General features: G+C 42.4%; 1 protein-coding gene across 1 annotated transcript in view; it reads left to right on the top strand.

Moving 5' to 3' along the window:
* Positions 1-576: 576 nt before the first annotated feature.
* LOC112110664 (CLIP-associating protein 2) overlaps positions 577-15,678 on the top strand; it is a 271,547-nt gene continuing 256,445 nt past the window's right edge. Inside the window, exons 1-2 of the mRNA XM_029914219.1 lie at positions 577-1,580; positions 15,012-15,090. Of these exons, the coding sequence (XP_029770079.1) occupies positions 1,386-1,580; positions 15,012-15,090 (274 nt within the window). The 5' untranslated portion in view covers positions 577-1,385. The remainder of the gene's footprint in view (positions 1,581-15,011; positions 15,091-15,678) is intronic.

Genomic DNA, 15,678 nt, shown 5'->3' with positions numbered 1-15,678 from the left:
TTCCCTCCTCCCCGCCTCAGCCTGCCCGCTCCCCGCCCACTGATTATTTAGGAAAAGCGCTGTACACAGGCTCTGCGGAGGCAGCTAAAGATAGAGAAGGACCCTACCCGCTATACTGGGGAGGTGGTGGCCGAACAGTCGCAAGCGCAGCAGCCGACAAGCGCCTGCGCCTGCTGACGCCTGTAAAGGTGGAGCCGCAAGACCAAGCGCGCGCCCTGCAGTGAGAGTAGGGGAGAGGACGGAGCGCGCGCACGCTGCAGCGTGAGGCGGGAAAAGAGGTGGAGGTCAGGAAGGGGAATTGTATCGCGCGCACGCGCACGGAGGTGTGTGTGAGTTGGACTTGTGCCGACGGAGGACACGCGGGCGGCCGGCGGCGCGGGGAGCGAGCCGGGTGCGGTGCTGGGAGCCGCCGCAGTCGCAGGGGAGCGCGCGGGAGTGTCGCGCGCCCTGAGAGCCGCCCGGCCGCGCGGAGGAGACGGCGGTGGTGGCGGCTCGGGGAGGAGCGGGGCGGGGCCCGGAGAGTGAGTGACACCCAGAGGCGGGCGCCGGCTGAGCCGGGCCGGGGCTGGGGACGCAACTTCCACGGGACTGAGGAGCCGCCGCAGCCAGGAGACGCGACTGAGCGAGCCCGCCGGGTCCCGCGGCTGCTGCCCCCATCCCCTCAGGGCAGACCGGGCGCCGGGGCCGCTGCGGAGTGAGTCCGGAGCGGCTGAAGTTTAGACCTGCCGCGGGGCGGGGACGCGGAGCCGCATCCATCCCCCGGGCCAGGGAGCATGAAAGTTCCGCTCCGGCCCCGCCGCTGCTTCCGGCTGCGTTTGGCGACAAGGAGCCACTGCCCACTGTGCTGAGAAGCGGCGGCGGTGGGTCCGTGCCGGGCCTGCGGGCTGGGGAGAGACGCCAGCAGCTCCACCGCCGGCCTCTGGGGATCCCCTCAGAAAGTGCCCGTGGCGCTGACGCCCCCGGTTGGAACTTCGCGAGAAACGAAACTTGAGGGAAATCGTGAAAAACACTGAAAACTGGAATAAAAAACAGCTCCCCGAAATCAGAGGATCCTGCAAATACCCCCTCCCCGACTGCGTCACCAGCAGCCTCACAAGGGAATCACTGGAGATTTAATTTTTTAATGCTTTTGAAAGGATTTTTGTTCGTGTGTTTCTTGGTTAAAGGCCTTGTATTTCACCTTGCGGAGTTTGTTTGGGGAGAAGAACAGAGGGGAAAAAAACCTCCTTTCTGCTGGGCAAGACTTGGAGGTGAAACGTTGGTGGCTACTTCTCCAGCTGGGCACTTCTCCCCACCCTACCCCTCGCTTTGTATGTGTGTGATTTGTTTTTGGTATTGAAGCAGTTTGATTCTTCGCCTAATACACTTTTTCGTTCAAATTCACGATGGAGCCTGGCAATATGGACTATTTCTGTGATCAGGTACAGCAGAAAGATGTGAGCCGCAGGATGCAAATCGGCCAAGAATTGCTGGAGTATCTGGCCGACCCCAGTAGATCCACTGACCTCGAGCAGGATCAGCAGCGCCTTGATAAAGTGATTGACGAATTAATAGGATGGGTTAACTCTAGTAATTTTAAGGTAAGAATGTTGTGCAGAGGTTGAGAGTAACAGGCTTTTTCATGTTAAAAAGGTATGGTGCTCTTAATTATCCTTAAATCATAAATGAGCAGAACAGGACCCCAATTTCTCTTGCCTATCATATCTTGTTTCTTCCTTCCACAAAGAGAGGTTTTTCAGAAAAGTGGATTTTGTTGGTTGGAAAGATTATTTTACAGCATATTTCTGGCCTGTAAGAGGAGTTCATATTTTCTCCTTTCATGTTAGATAAAATTGGACTAGCATTTGTCATTTAAAATATTGCATTACGAAAAGTAATTTTATGGAGAGATGTTTTGGTGCATATTATTATTATTATTTTTTTGTATGGCTCTTGATTATGGGCAGTCAAAAGCAAACATCCCTGTTTTCTCACATTGTATGTCATCCTGATTTTTGACCCCTCCCATTCCATACACCCTATAGTCACTCAGGTACATATTTGCCTTTATTTTCAGTAGGCAATACAAGTGATCTTTCACTAAATGTGTATTGTATCATCTTTTCTGTTTCATAGGGGTTAACTAGTGATTGCTGTTTCAGGGTCCAAGTGTAAATTTGAGTTTATCCATACTATCTTTTGTATAGTTTTCCCAGTATGAGTAGTTATGTTGTATCTTTCTGGAGGTCTGTGGTGACTCATGTTTCAAATTTTTCTTTATGCATTTTTAGCTGAAGTGTACAAGAAAGTGCTAATTCTGGGTGCATGGAGTGAATGTGGGCAATTCTTTTGCTTTTGGATACCCAGTAGAAACATGGGCAACGTGGTCATATTGTCCACTTGGACGACTATTTAACTGCAGTTGCTTTGCACTTCAGTCAACTGGTGGCAGTGTTGCTCCATAGTGCTGGACTCAGGTCTGTTAAGTGAGCATAATGGTTTTTTGTTTTTGTTTGCAGGGGTAGTTCCATATACAAAATTGATTGCTGTGTACTTACGACTACTTGATTTACCAGTCATTTTGAAGTACCTCTCAAATTAATTCTGTTGATTTAATAGTTCTCTGAAGATTACAGCTCAACAGGCAAATATCGGAACAGTTAGTACAGTATAATAGTACGTTTGTGATGGTGGCACAGTAATTAAACTTGTTTTTTTTAAGCATTTATAGATGTTACAGATCTGTGAATTATTTTATAACATTTACACCTGCTTTTAGGATTGAGCTCTGAAAGCTGTCAACTTCAGCTATTTTCACAAGCACATCAATTATTACAGGTCACGTTAGTGTAGAGATGGCTCCTTATTGAATATTTAGTACAATTGTGTGTTCTTGGTCTTAAATTGCTGAATTTGGGGTAGAGATATTTCATATAGGCGCATAGCAAAATTGGGTAGGTTTGAAAGATAATGCTTTCAGTTTGGATGATGAGCAACTGATTACATTTTTCTCAGCAGGATGTTAATTTAAAAAAAGTTCTCTCTTAAGATAGGCAACAAAAACACGCATCACCTCTGTGTGTTCTCTGTAAAATCTCACAAAAGATACCATTAGCTACAGATAAATAATGCTTTTTTCAAAGTGTAACTTCTTTCTCTCACATCAGAATGTTCAGTTTGCTTTAGATGTAAAGATGACTGGGTGTCTTGTTCTTTAAGACTGGTGGAAAGGCAAGAAATATGTAGTATTCTAAGTTATCAAATACTGTACTGTACAAATAAGGCTCTTACAGAGCTTAATAGACTTTAATAATGTAAAAGGCTTGCAGGCTAATTAGGATTCAGTTTTGCATTCCCTAAGTGCACATAACTCCTTTGGCATTGAATTTTATACACACAAAGGGCAGGATTCTCCCCCCACCCCACTCTTCAAAAACAAAATAAAACAAGGATGTTACATCAACACAAGGGTAGTGGGAATTGCAATTCTGGACTAGTCCAATTGCTCAGTTAAACCAGTAGCCTGTCTGTGATGGTAGTCACCATGAGATGCTTTAAAGGAAGATTAAGAATCTTCTCCTTGTGCTTGAGGAGTTTGTGTCTTCTATACTTATTTTATCAGCTGCAGCAGTGGAAGTTATCCATTTAATTGTCTTAAGTTTATTTTAATCATACCAGATTCTTGGCTTGAATGATAGTCCTGTGTTAATGAATTCCACAGGTTAATTGTGTGAGAAAATGATTTTATTCATTTTCCAAGGGACTGTCAACTTGATTCTTTCAATGTTGAATGCATTTAAAAAATCTTAATCCTTCAGTACAGAGTTATTTAAAGTGTGCCTTTCATGACCTTTGATCTCGGAACTGAATGTAAACTGTTAAGGTGTTGGATTCATGAGACCACAGATACACAATTTCAGTGTGGTTGCTGCTGCATCAGTAGAGTGGAATTGCCAAGACACTAGTCATCTTCCTTGCAGCAGTGAAACTGAGGGGAAAAAACCCTATTTACATTAATTCTTTTGGGGAAATAGGATTCGCTTAACATCGTTTTGCTTAAAGTAGCATTTTTCAGGAACATAACTACAATGTTAAGCTAGGAGTTATTGTACCCCTGATTGAATCTTGGTGCGGGGGGAAGCCCGCGGTTGCTCTAGCTGCCCCGGGACTGCTGCCGGGCCCCTCCGAGCTGCGGCTTCTCCTGCCGACCCCAGGGCCAACCGCATCGGCCGCTGCTCAGATGGTCCCCAGAGCCAGATGCCCAGTGCACCTGGCTGCGGGGCCGCCCGAGCAGCTGGCTGGTGTGGCTATCCCTAGGGCCGGCTGCTTGGGCTGTCCTGGGATCAGCCACACTGGCTGCGGCAGAAGTCACGGAGCTCCAATGATGATGCAGAAAAGGCAGAAGTGTTCAGTAAATATGTCTTGTATGTGGAAAGAAGCAGGATGAGGTACTCCTATCATTTGATGAAGTACTTTCCAGTCCATTCGTAATTGAGAATGTTAGTTAACATCTAATAGGGATAAACATTTTTAAATCAGCAGGGCCAGATAACTTACACCAAAGAATCCTAAGAGTTGGCTGCGGTCTTTGGTCTGATAATTTTTAATAAATTTTGGAATATGGGGGAAATTTTAGAATACTAGAAGAATGGTAAATGTTGTGCCAGTATTCAAAAAGGGCAAGTGGGATGACCCAGGTAACTATAGGCTAGTTAGCTTGACATAAATCCTGGGCAAAATGATGGAAAAGCTGATAAAGTATTCAATTATAGGAATATAGTTAATGCCAGTCAACATAGTTTTACGGAAAATAGGTGTTGTCAAACTTGATTTCATGTTTTGATGAGAAAGGTAGCTGCATGGACGTAATATACTTACACTTTTGTAATGCATTTGACTTAGTATCACACGATATTCTGATTAAAATGTTAACACAATATCAATAGAGCACAAGTTAAATAGATAAAGAACTGGCTAACTGACATCTCAAAGTAGTTGTGAAAGGGGAAATATTGAATGAGGGTGTTTCTAGTGGGCATCCACAGGGATCTGAAGCTATTCATCATCTACATCTGTGATGTGAAGTAACTATAAAGTTAGCGAAGATAAAATTTGCAGATTATGTAACATTGGCAGAATGGTAAATAATGATGACGGGCAGTCACGCAGAGCGATATGGATCGCTTGATGAGCTGGACCCGTTCAGACAAAATGCATTTTAATCCAGCTGAATGTAAAGTTTTACATTTAGGAACAAGAAATGCAGGCCATACCTACAAAATGGGGTATGGAAAGCAAGAACTATGAAAAGGATTTAGGGATCATAAGTGAACAAGCAACTGAATGCAAGTTCCCACTCTGATTCTATGGCAAAAAAAATTAATGCTACATTTGGATGTATAACGGGTGTAGCGAACAGGAGTAGGGAGAAGATTTAGTCTTTATTTATGACATTGGTGAGACAGTTCTGGTATCCATGTTTTAAAAAGCATGTTGACAAATTTGTAGCAGAAAAAAGCCACAAAAGATTTGAGGGCTGAAAAAAATTCCTTAGTTACTTGATTAGTGTGTAAGTACCTTGGTGCTGCATATTTTCTCCCCATGAAAGGACTCTTTAATCTAGCAGAGAGAGACAACAAGAACCAATGTCTGGAAGCTATAGTCAGACACAGCCTAACTGAAAATAAGGCATGGTTTTGTAGCAATTATGGTAATTGACCATTGGATCAGACTATCAAGGATCTCTTGCCGTAGTCATGTAGAGACTGCATGCCTCTCTGGAAGATATACTTTAGCTAAAACACAAATTTTTGGACTCCAATACAGGAGTAACTGGGTGAAATTTAATGGACTGTGAGATATACAGGAGATCAGACTAGATGATTTAATTGTCCTTTCTTGTCTTAAACTCTACAGATCTCTGATAAAATCGAACCCTTGGTTCTGCCTCATCTCCATTGCATGAAGTGCCTCTTCTGGAACCAGAATCTATACCAGATTCAAAATCTGTGTCTGTGTCCGTTGGTCCTTTGTGCAGCTTCTTTCTGGGTGTTGTCCCAATGCTGTTCAAAGAGAGTGTTTTCAAAAGAAGGTGCTTGCTTCTAACCCCCAAGGCAATCAATATGTCTGCTCTTCTTTAGTGAGCCCACTTGACAAGTTTTATTGTTCTTGGGTCTGGCTTCCAACTGCAGCTGTCTGGAGGTGCTTGCCTTCCATGCCTTGCTCATTCACACCTTATTCATTCAATAGGGCAATTGATTAAAAGGGGGGGGTGGGGGAGATCTTATTCTACTCCTAGCAAAAATAAATTTTTTTAACATTATACCAAGGCTCAATACAAAGTTTTCTATATAAGGATATGATACAAAGTTGTATGAAAATAGAGACATAATACAAAGTCATATGAAAGTTATGTGAAGATGCTTAATGCAGAGATTTATCTACATTGTCCCCCTTTTGACCTCTCAAGAACAATTCTTGAGTGGTCACCATATAAATCTTCTGTATCTGTTTTAAAGCTATGTATTGGGTCATGATTTCAGCCTGTGGTTTCAATTTAGAATACATCTGTTTTATCCAGCAGTACATGCAGAGCATTAGAACCAACATAACAGTCAGGATTACTACTAGCACAATGATGTGATGAAAAATTATATTTAGAACTGCTGACTAGGTGGGCTGCTCCTACAACACTCTGCCCCTTGATCTATGATCATTACAGTAGTTGTTGTCGTTGTAGGGCACAGATCTGTTGCAAACCAACCAAACAATCATAATCAGATGAATATAACTAAAACCATTACAGTTGACTAAACACCAGATATAACATAAATACAAATGCAAACAATCATAATTATAATAATTGGGAATACAATAAAACCGTCACCATTACAATAATTGGGTACATTGACAAACAAAATGAGGCCCAAGTTTGATGCTGCAATAGCCATCAAACAATAAAAGTCACTGAGGTCAGGACCTCCTTAAGCACACACAACAAATAAGATTTTGCAGGAGTACCACAGTTCTCATGCAAGTTAAGTTGGTTTGGACTTAAACTAATATTCAGTTGCTAAAATGTTGCAAAATCCCCTATTCCTAACAGTTGTTCTCAAGAGGTCCCTGGGGACCTGAAAGATGGGACCCTACAATCACAGGCCAAGGTGTTACAGGTTATGGGGGCCCATGAAGTACCCTTCAGGGCTTGGGGAAGTAGAACCAGAGTGCATAGAGGAAAGTGTGGAATTAACAACTACCTGAAAGGGGGTTCCAAAGAGGATGGATCTAGATTGTTCTCAGTGGTACCTGATGACAGAACAAGGAGTAATGGTCTCAAGTTTCAGTGGGGGAGGTTTAGGTTGGATATTAGGAAAAACTTTTTCTCTAGGAGGGTGGTGAAGCACTGGAACAGGTTACCTAGGGAGGTGGTGGAATCTCCTTCCTTAGAGGTTTTTAAAGTCAGGCTTGACAAAGCCCTGGCTGGGATGATTTAATTGGGAATTGGTCCTGCTTTGAGCAGGGGGTTGGACTAGATGACCTCCTGAGGTCCCTTCCAACCCTGATATTCTATGATTATTAGAGAACCTAACAAAAAAATAAACCTGATGCATTGGGGACCAAAGTCTTTTGGACAGAGGTGGATGTGATTGATAATTTGGTTGGAGATGGGGGAAGTAGAGAGAGGAAAAGACATTTATCCTGTCTAGTGTAGTATCCCCTCTTTCTCTGGACCCAATGCTAGCACAGGACACCCACCAGAGACAGACACAGCACATGCAACACAGAATGCTGAACACAGACTTTTGTCGCGACACTGTAACCATGGTATTTTGATAACTTTTCAGCTGGTACCAGCTCTCCTGATGTTCTGGTTCAGAGGCTGAAAAATTAAAAGCTTAGAAACAAATTAGCACAGTGCTCCCACCACGGCAGACCCTGCTCGGTCTCTGCCACAGTGTGTCCGGTACTTGGGGCTGCACAAATGCTCATTAAGTGGTGCATTTCTTGTGAGTTTAAATCCTCCCTTTCTCCCAGTAAAAGGGCATTAACACTCCACCTAGAAACAGTTTCCTGTTTTAAAATCCCCAGCCACTTTGCCATGGTCTGGAAATCTGAGGCAGAAGCAGGCACTGTTGTTACTGTTTCACTCCCACTGCCCTCTCTCCTGGTTGTGACTGTTCTCTTTGTTACTGTTGCAATTGCATTTTGGCCCTGGAAGGAGGAATCTATCCAAATATCCCCTTCCCAATCTCCAGAGGGACCCCAAAAGTCTGTCCCTTCTGGGTTCTCAAATGTGCCTTCTCCTGATGTTACTGCTGCAATTAATCTATTTGCAAATCCCAATTTTTGTTCCAGGTGTTTAATGAGTAATTTACAGTGGTTATGGTCAGCGAGGGCTCTCCCCTGTTCTAAAGTTAACTTTTTGACCATTCCCTGTAATACCTGGTTTCTTTTTCAATTTTCTCCTTTTCTTTCGTATGCTCCTATGAGATTTGAGAGTGCTGCTTTAACTCTTTGTACCCATCCTTAAGGGCATCTAACTGGGTTTGGGTACTAATGGACATACATTTCCATTTCTCTACTTCTGCACCAGAGGCTTGTAAATCTTGGTGCAGTTTCTTGTTTTCATTTTTACATTCAGCCAATTGAAGAAATACCTCATTACAGGTTTTCCATAGAAGCCAAACTGCAGCTGCTTCTTTTTTTTTATTGGAGTTGAGGGTTTATATATCAACAAATACCTAGCCAATTTATCTTCTAGGTCTGAAATTGTATGGACATCAGCTAACACTTGATCAGACGAAGAGCTGTGTCTGAATTTTTGCAAGATATGTTCAAAAGGCGTAACATCTTTTACAAATGCCAATTTCTCAGTCTCCTCTCTGAGAGCCTTCTTAAGAGACTGTTTACGTTTAAACACTTTCTAGTATACCCAATCTCCTATTGGGACTAAATAGCAATGCTTATTCTCTTTACTCTTACTTATCAATACCTCTTTTCCTGAAGCGAGAAATTTAATTCTCCTCCCTTCTTTCTAATGCTGGCAACTCTACGACTGGGGGAGCGAGAAAGCTACTTCTCCTCCTCTCTTTACCCGGCCTTCTACCACCAGGGGTGTGGAATTCCTTACCAGAAGAGGTTGTGAAAGCTAGGACTGTAACAGCGTTTAAAAAAGAACTGGATAAATTCATGGTGGTTAAGTCCATTAATGGCTATTAGCCAGGATGGGTAAGGAATGGTGTCCCTAGCCTCTGTTTGTCAGAGGGTGAAGATGGATGGCAGGAGAGCGATCACTTGATCATTGCCTGTTAGGTTCACTCCCTCTGGGACACCTGGCATTGGCCACTGTCGGTAGACAGGATACTGTGCTAGATGGACCTTTGGTCTGGCTCGGTACGGCCGTTCTTATGTTCTTAAAGTTTGTTTCATTACTCAGTAAATGCTCGTGGTACCTTCCCCCTTTCGCAATTCTCCACCAAAACGTTGAGCTTAAAGTACTGCACAGGATCTTTTCAGGGGGAATAAGGCAAATATATTACACTCATACATTCACACAAGCACACTCCGTTTTGTTGTTGTTACCAATTAGTTGCTCCCCTTAACTTCACTGGCCAGGTGAGTTAGGTGGGGGAGCCGGGCTTCTGCCGATCCGGATCGATGCTCCCATGTTGACAAGACGAGACCCAGGGTCCTCTGCAAGACACCTCACATTTATAGCAGCTTCCCTCTCATGCAAATCTATACCAGATTCAAAATCTGTGTCTGTTGGTCCTTTGTGCAGCTTCTTTCTGGGTGTTGTCCCAATGCTGTTCAAAGAGGGTGTTTTCAAAAGAAGGTGCTTGCTTCTAACCCCCAAGGCCATCAATATGTCTGCTTTTCTTTAGTGAGCCCACTTGACAAGTTTTATTGTTCTTGGGTCTGGCTTCCATCCCCTCTCCAACTATTGCAGCTGTCTGGAGGTGCTTGCCTTCCATGTCTTGCTCATTCACACCTCATTCATTCAACGGGCAATTGATTAAAGGGGGGGTGGGTGGGGGAGGTCTTATTCTACTCCTAGCAAAAATACATTTTTTTTTAACATTATACCAAGGCTCAATAAAAAGTTTTCATATAAGGATCTGATACAAAGTTGTATGAAAATAGAGGAATAATACAAAGTCATATGAAAGTTATGTGAAGATGCTTAATGCAGAGATTTATCTACACCAACTTGATCCAAGAACTCTTACAACTCCTCACTGTCCTGGGCTTTAAAATCAGAGACGTTCATGCTTACTCTGATTCAAAGCATAGTTCATTGGAGCAGTGTTAGATTCCAGATCAGTGAGTGTACCATAAGAAAGATTCCAAAGGATAGTGAGCCTCATCAACCAACTTAGATTACCCCAAGACACTAGTGCGAACATGCCTCAGACTCTTGGGATTCATGGTCTTATGCACCTATGTGATGTGATTTGCCAGACCTCACCTATGTTCCATGCAGGAGCAGTTGAACTCAGTGTGTCTATCCAGCAGGCATCATATGGACAATGATATTCACAGACCAGGAAGAACTCCTCATAAAACTGGTGGAAAGACCCTCTTCAAGTGTGGAATGGAGTACTTGTACTTACTAAGATGCCGGTGACACACACTTCCGTTTAGGATAGGGAGTTCATCTAGATCACCTTCAAACTCAAGATTCATAAAGTAACCATAGGTCCTCTCTCCTTATAATCCACCTACAGCTCAAAGCCATCCACCTGGCATACAAAGCATTCCCATCTGAACTCCACAGATCCATGTAACATCATCACAGCTAGGCATTATGCCAAAAGATGAGACAGCAAGATTGTCTCTGCTCTGTTAGGAGGCCATTTTGACTTTGGGATTGGTGCATTCTGAATTAGCTCACACCAGTGGCTCTGCACCTTCCCAGTCTTCAGAATATGTTGGCAGATCAGCTCAGCAGGCAGTTCTCAGGCAACCATGAGTGGCCCTCAAAGACAGTCCTGCAGAACATGTTTCATAAGTGGAGATGTATATCAATAGACCTCTTTGCCTTGCAGACCAGAACAAGTGTAACATTTTATTTCAGAGGGTGTGCAAGTCCAGGCTCCCTGACAGACATCTTCTCTTCCCTCCAGACATCTAAGCTTATTGTATGCCTTTCCACCAATCCCCATGATACCGAGGGTTCTGAGGAAGCTATTACAAAGCAGAGGACTGAAGATTGATTATAGCCCTAACATAGGCTAGGTAGTTATGCTATTCAGATCTGATGATCATATCCACCCTGCCTGTGTCTCACAGAACAATGTTCAGATCAAGTTGAATAGCCGGCATGGTAGCTGGATGATGTCCACCACAAGAAGCTGTGAGCTGAAGGTCAGAACATTTTGCTCCAAAGCAGAAAAGTCTTAGCTGGTGGGAAAGAAATATAGTGGCCCCTTTAAGGGGTCACCCTCTTGGGTGTGGCTGCAGACTAGGGATGGTTAGGGTAGGAAGTAATTATCTGACTAGGTAGGTAGGCTGGTGGGACTCATGTAAGCCATTGGCCCCCTGTCTGCATGGGGGAAGGTGCATAAACTCTGTTCCTCCACCTTGAACCAATGTCACACCTAAATTAGCAGCACCCACCATTCCATCCCTGTTTTTTTTGTCTGGTGAGGACGTGCTAGTTTCCTTTTTTGGATTGGCAAGAAGTTTTTCTCACTGCCAGATTAGCATGGATGGCTGGTTTTCACCTTCCTCGCAGGAGCTCAGTGACCCTTTGGTGTACATCAGGAGGTAATGTTAGTGTTGTCATAGTTTAGCATATGTGAGATGTCCAGTGCAGGTACTGATTTCATGGGGGGGTCTGGTTTCTTGATAAATTGGAAGTGGACTATAGTGGAAGGCATCCTGCAAAGAGGCTGTATAATGGATTTGGGGCTCCTAACATCTGGTGCTCTGAAGAGACTCCCCCCTTTCTCTTGCCTCTTAACCATCATATTAGGGGAGGGTGTTTGGGGTCCAAGCAACAGGTTGGGGACCAGTTTTGTGTGTGTGAGGGCTGACAGCAGCTCTTCACCAGCTGGAAACAATTAGAAAGGAATCATGACCCACACTGTGTGAATTATTGCTGGATAGTTCCCAGAATAATTAAATTAATAAAGATGCAACCTAATAAAACCACATCCCTTACATCTTGACTATTACATGTCCAGGACGGTGTTTTCTTTGCACCAGCAGAAGAGACTACTGCTGTCAAAGGCTTGTTTAGTGCTTCAGTAAAATCTGGTTCCAGGTGCTTAACAAATTACTTACACCAGTTCAGTGCCTTGACTTCTTAAAACTTCTGCAGCAAACAAACCTTTTGAATGGTTCAACTCCAACCTTGACAATGACTATGGCTGATGTGATTGATGGATGATTGTAGATGTCCATGTTACAATAGCATCTTCCTCTTCAGCAATTAGGCATCTATCCTGGTAATTTGTGTTGCGGATATTGGCAAGAAAATGAGGTGGGTAAGTGCTTGTTCCATTTGCTTCTTCGCTGCCTGCAATTTAGCTTCACTGAGTGTTTCTTCCTGCAGTGCTGCTTAAAATTCTTTCCAAATTTCAATGGCACCAGCAATAGAGCAGCTATATTTCTGCAGATTGTCCAAAGCTTTGGAAACAGGTTTCAGTATATTAAGCTTATCTTCTACATTTCACTTAAGTCCGATGTTGACTACTTTTGCTGTGTGTGACGGGTTCCCCAGGGTGCAATCTGAAACTGGGGTACTGCTGAGCCCTCTGGTGTACCAACCTGGGCTCTCTCTCACACTGTGATGTTGTGACAAGCTGCAAACCTCTCCAGCTACTGCACTTACACAGCCATCCACAGGCAGGGATACACCCAGCTGAGTTACATGAATGCTTCTCCTACCCACTCATGAACCAACAATAGAGACACTCCAGCGACTTCCCACAGCTCCCCAGCCCAGGATCATCTTGCCCTGGTCAGAAGCCTGACCAGTGTAAGTTTATTACCTAATCTGCCCATCCCTCAATGTGGAGAGGACATGCACCAGCTTTTGTATGCTGCACAGATTTCCCAAGCACTTCAACCAAAACACATCGTTTTAGGTAAAATATAAAACCGATTTATTAACTGCGGAAAGATCAGTTGGTTACCTAAGAAGTAAAAGTAAGATTGCAATCTGAGTTCTATTGAGTAGACAGGATTTGAATCAAGGAATGTCTCACCCTGATGTTATAGTGCAGGGGTCGGCAACCTTTCAGGAGTGGTGTGCCGAGTCTTCATTTATTCACTCTAATTTAAGGTTTCGCGTGCCAGTAATACATTTTAACATTTTTACAAGGTCTCTTTCTATAAGTCTTTAATATATAACTAAACTATTGTTGTATGTAAAGTAAATAAGGTTTTTAAAATATTTAAGAAGCTTCATTTAAAATTAAATTAAAATGCAGAGCCCCCCGGACCGGTGGCCAGGACCCGGGCAGTGTGAATGCCACTGAAAATCAGCTCGCGTACCGCAGGTTGCCTACCCCTGGTATAGTGCCTTAATACAAGCTAGGATTCTCCTTTCCAGTCTGGCACTACCTCCGCCATTCCAAATCTTTGTCCACCAGATGTGCCTTCCAGGTGTGGAGTTGCGGGAGGAGAGAGGCCAAATGATGATATCGCTTCTTCTTTTTTATAGGTTCTTCCAGCTTGCTCGAAAAATCTTTTGTTGTGATGTGAGTCAAGCAGTCTCCATTGTCTGTGTTCCCTCTGAGAAGTTTTCATTGTATTCCGGTCCTCAGATAGTCCTTGGTAGTGTGGATTCCCCTTAATTGGCCATCAGTGCTGTCTGGCTTCTCCATTGTTGTACCTGAAAGCCTGGTTGTGGGTGTTTTCCAATATTACAACATATTTCAGTAACGTACACACAGCAAAACTTCATAACTTCACATACAATGATGGCACATACAATCCAACAGAATATTCATGTTCAACAGATCAAGACTTTTAAAATGATACCTCACAAGATATACTTTTTACAAAACATCACAATTATATGACAACGGTGAATATAGTGATGCCAGGGTGTTGCTTTGGGATAGTGTGTCACACTCTGAAACTTCCATCTACTTTATAGAGAATTTCTTCACAAATTGTCATCCGGATAGGCCAGTAACTAATAAATAACTCAAAACAGTTAACCACTGAATTCCATCAGACATTGTGAGGGATAATTAGTTTTGATCCTACTCTCTTCAGTGAAGCTGAAGCAAAGTGATTGTTAGAGAATTATTTTATAATTTTAATGTTTTACCTTATTCCTGGCATCCCTGAGTGTTTGGCTAAATTTTTTTAATCGCATGATTAATCACTATTAATTTTTTTAAATTGTGTGCTTAATTTTAAGATTGGAAAACAGGAATAGAAATAAGCTTAAAAGTATTTGAAAGTTCTGGCAAGTACAATAAGATATTACTAAGTGATCTTCATGGTTAAAGATAGAATGTCCACATGTGCTTTCAACTGCATAGTGAAATGCCTAGACAGCTGGCCAGAATGCCTTTAAAAATGACCTCCTTAGTCCAGAGGTCACGTGACCTACAGTGATCATAGGGCTAGGAACCTTACAGGCAGTAGCAGATGTGGAAACATAATTGATGTATCTATTATTCCTTTAGCAAATGAATTTTAAGTAAATCAGTGTCAATTACAAATGCAAAAATTAGACAAATCCATTATAGATGAGAATATGAAAATGTTGCATTCCTAAAAATTGCTCCCTTTTGACTGAAGAATGCAAAAGGTACTGAAAAATCCAAAGTGCATCATATTATGTAAACATACTAGATGAACCCTAAATATTATATAAAATTATTAACTTTATATAAAACCTTTAGAAAATAATTGTCAGCTCTCTAATTCGAATATTGATCTGATGGTTCAATATGGGTGATTACATCAGTAGCCAGTCCAGGTATTTATAGACAGATTAGAATGTGTTTTAAAGAACTGTCTAGTGATGCACTATATACATCTAATACTTTCTTTTATTTCTACAGGTGGCGTTAGTTGGATTAGATGTCCTAGGTGCCTTTGTTGACAGACTATCAGGACACTTCAAATCCTATGTACCAACTGGTGAGTGAAGAACTAGTCAATTCTCCTTTTCCTTCAAAGAAAAATGTTGGAAAAAAGTGCTGTTTTCTTAGTAAACATTCTTATTTTAGCAACTATAGTAGACAAATGGCGGAGAACTTTTGGTAGTAACTATGACCCTAATCAGGTGTAAACACATGCTTTTTAGTGCGAGTGTATCTGCAGGATGAGGGCCTATATGCTCCATTAGGGTTTGACTTACAGATACTTATATTAACTTGTCGATATTATGTATGTACTTTACCTTTATATTTTAAGACAGCTATATTGTGATTCTTCAAGATTCCAAGAATTTTTTCTATCATTGATTTCTTGCTACATAGTTGCTTACTGTTCTCCATTATCTAAAATTGTGACAACTTGATTGTATTACTTTAAAATTATATTAATAAATTGCAGTTTCTATTTGTACAAGTCTTAACCAGGGTTCCATGTATATATAACATGATTCTGCCGACACAGAATTTGCTACATAATCCATCTCCTGCAGTAGAATTGTGCTGTAGGTTTTAAGGTTTCTTAAAAAACAACAACAACAAAAAAAAAACCAAACAAACAAACAACCTTCCC

This window comes from Terrapene carolina, unplaced genomic scaffold (genome assembly GCF_002925995.2).
Source record: "Terrapene carolina triunguis isolate 2854851 unplaced genomic scaffold, T_m_triunguis-2.0 Scaffold33723, whole genome shotgun sequence".
Classification (NCBI taxonomy): Eukaryota; Metazoa; Chordata; order Testudines; family Emydidae; genus Terrapene; species Terrapene triunguis.
This window is presented reverse-complemented; position numbering and strand designations above follow the sequence as displayed.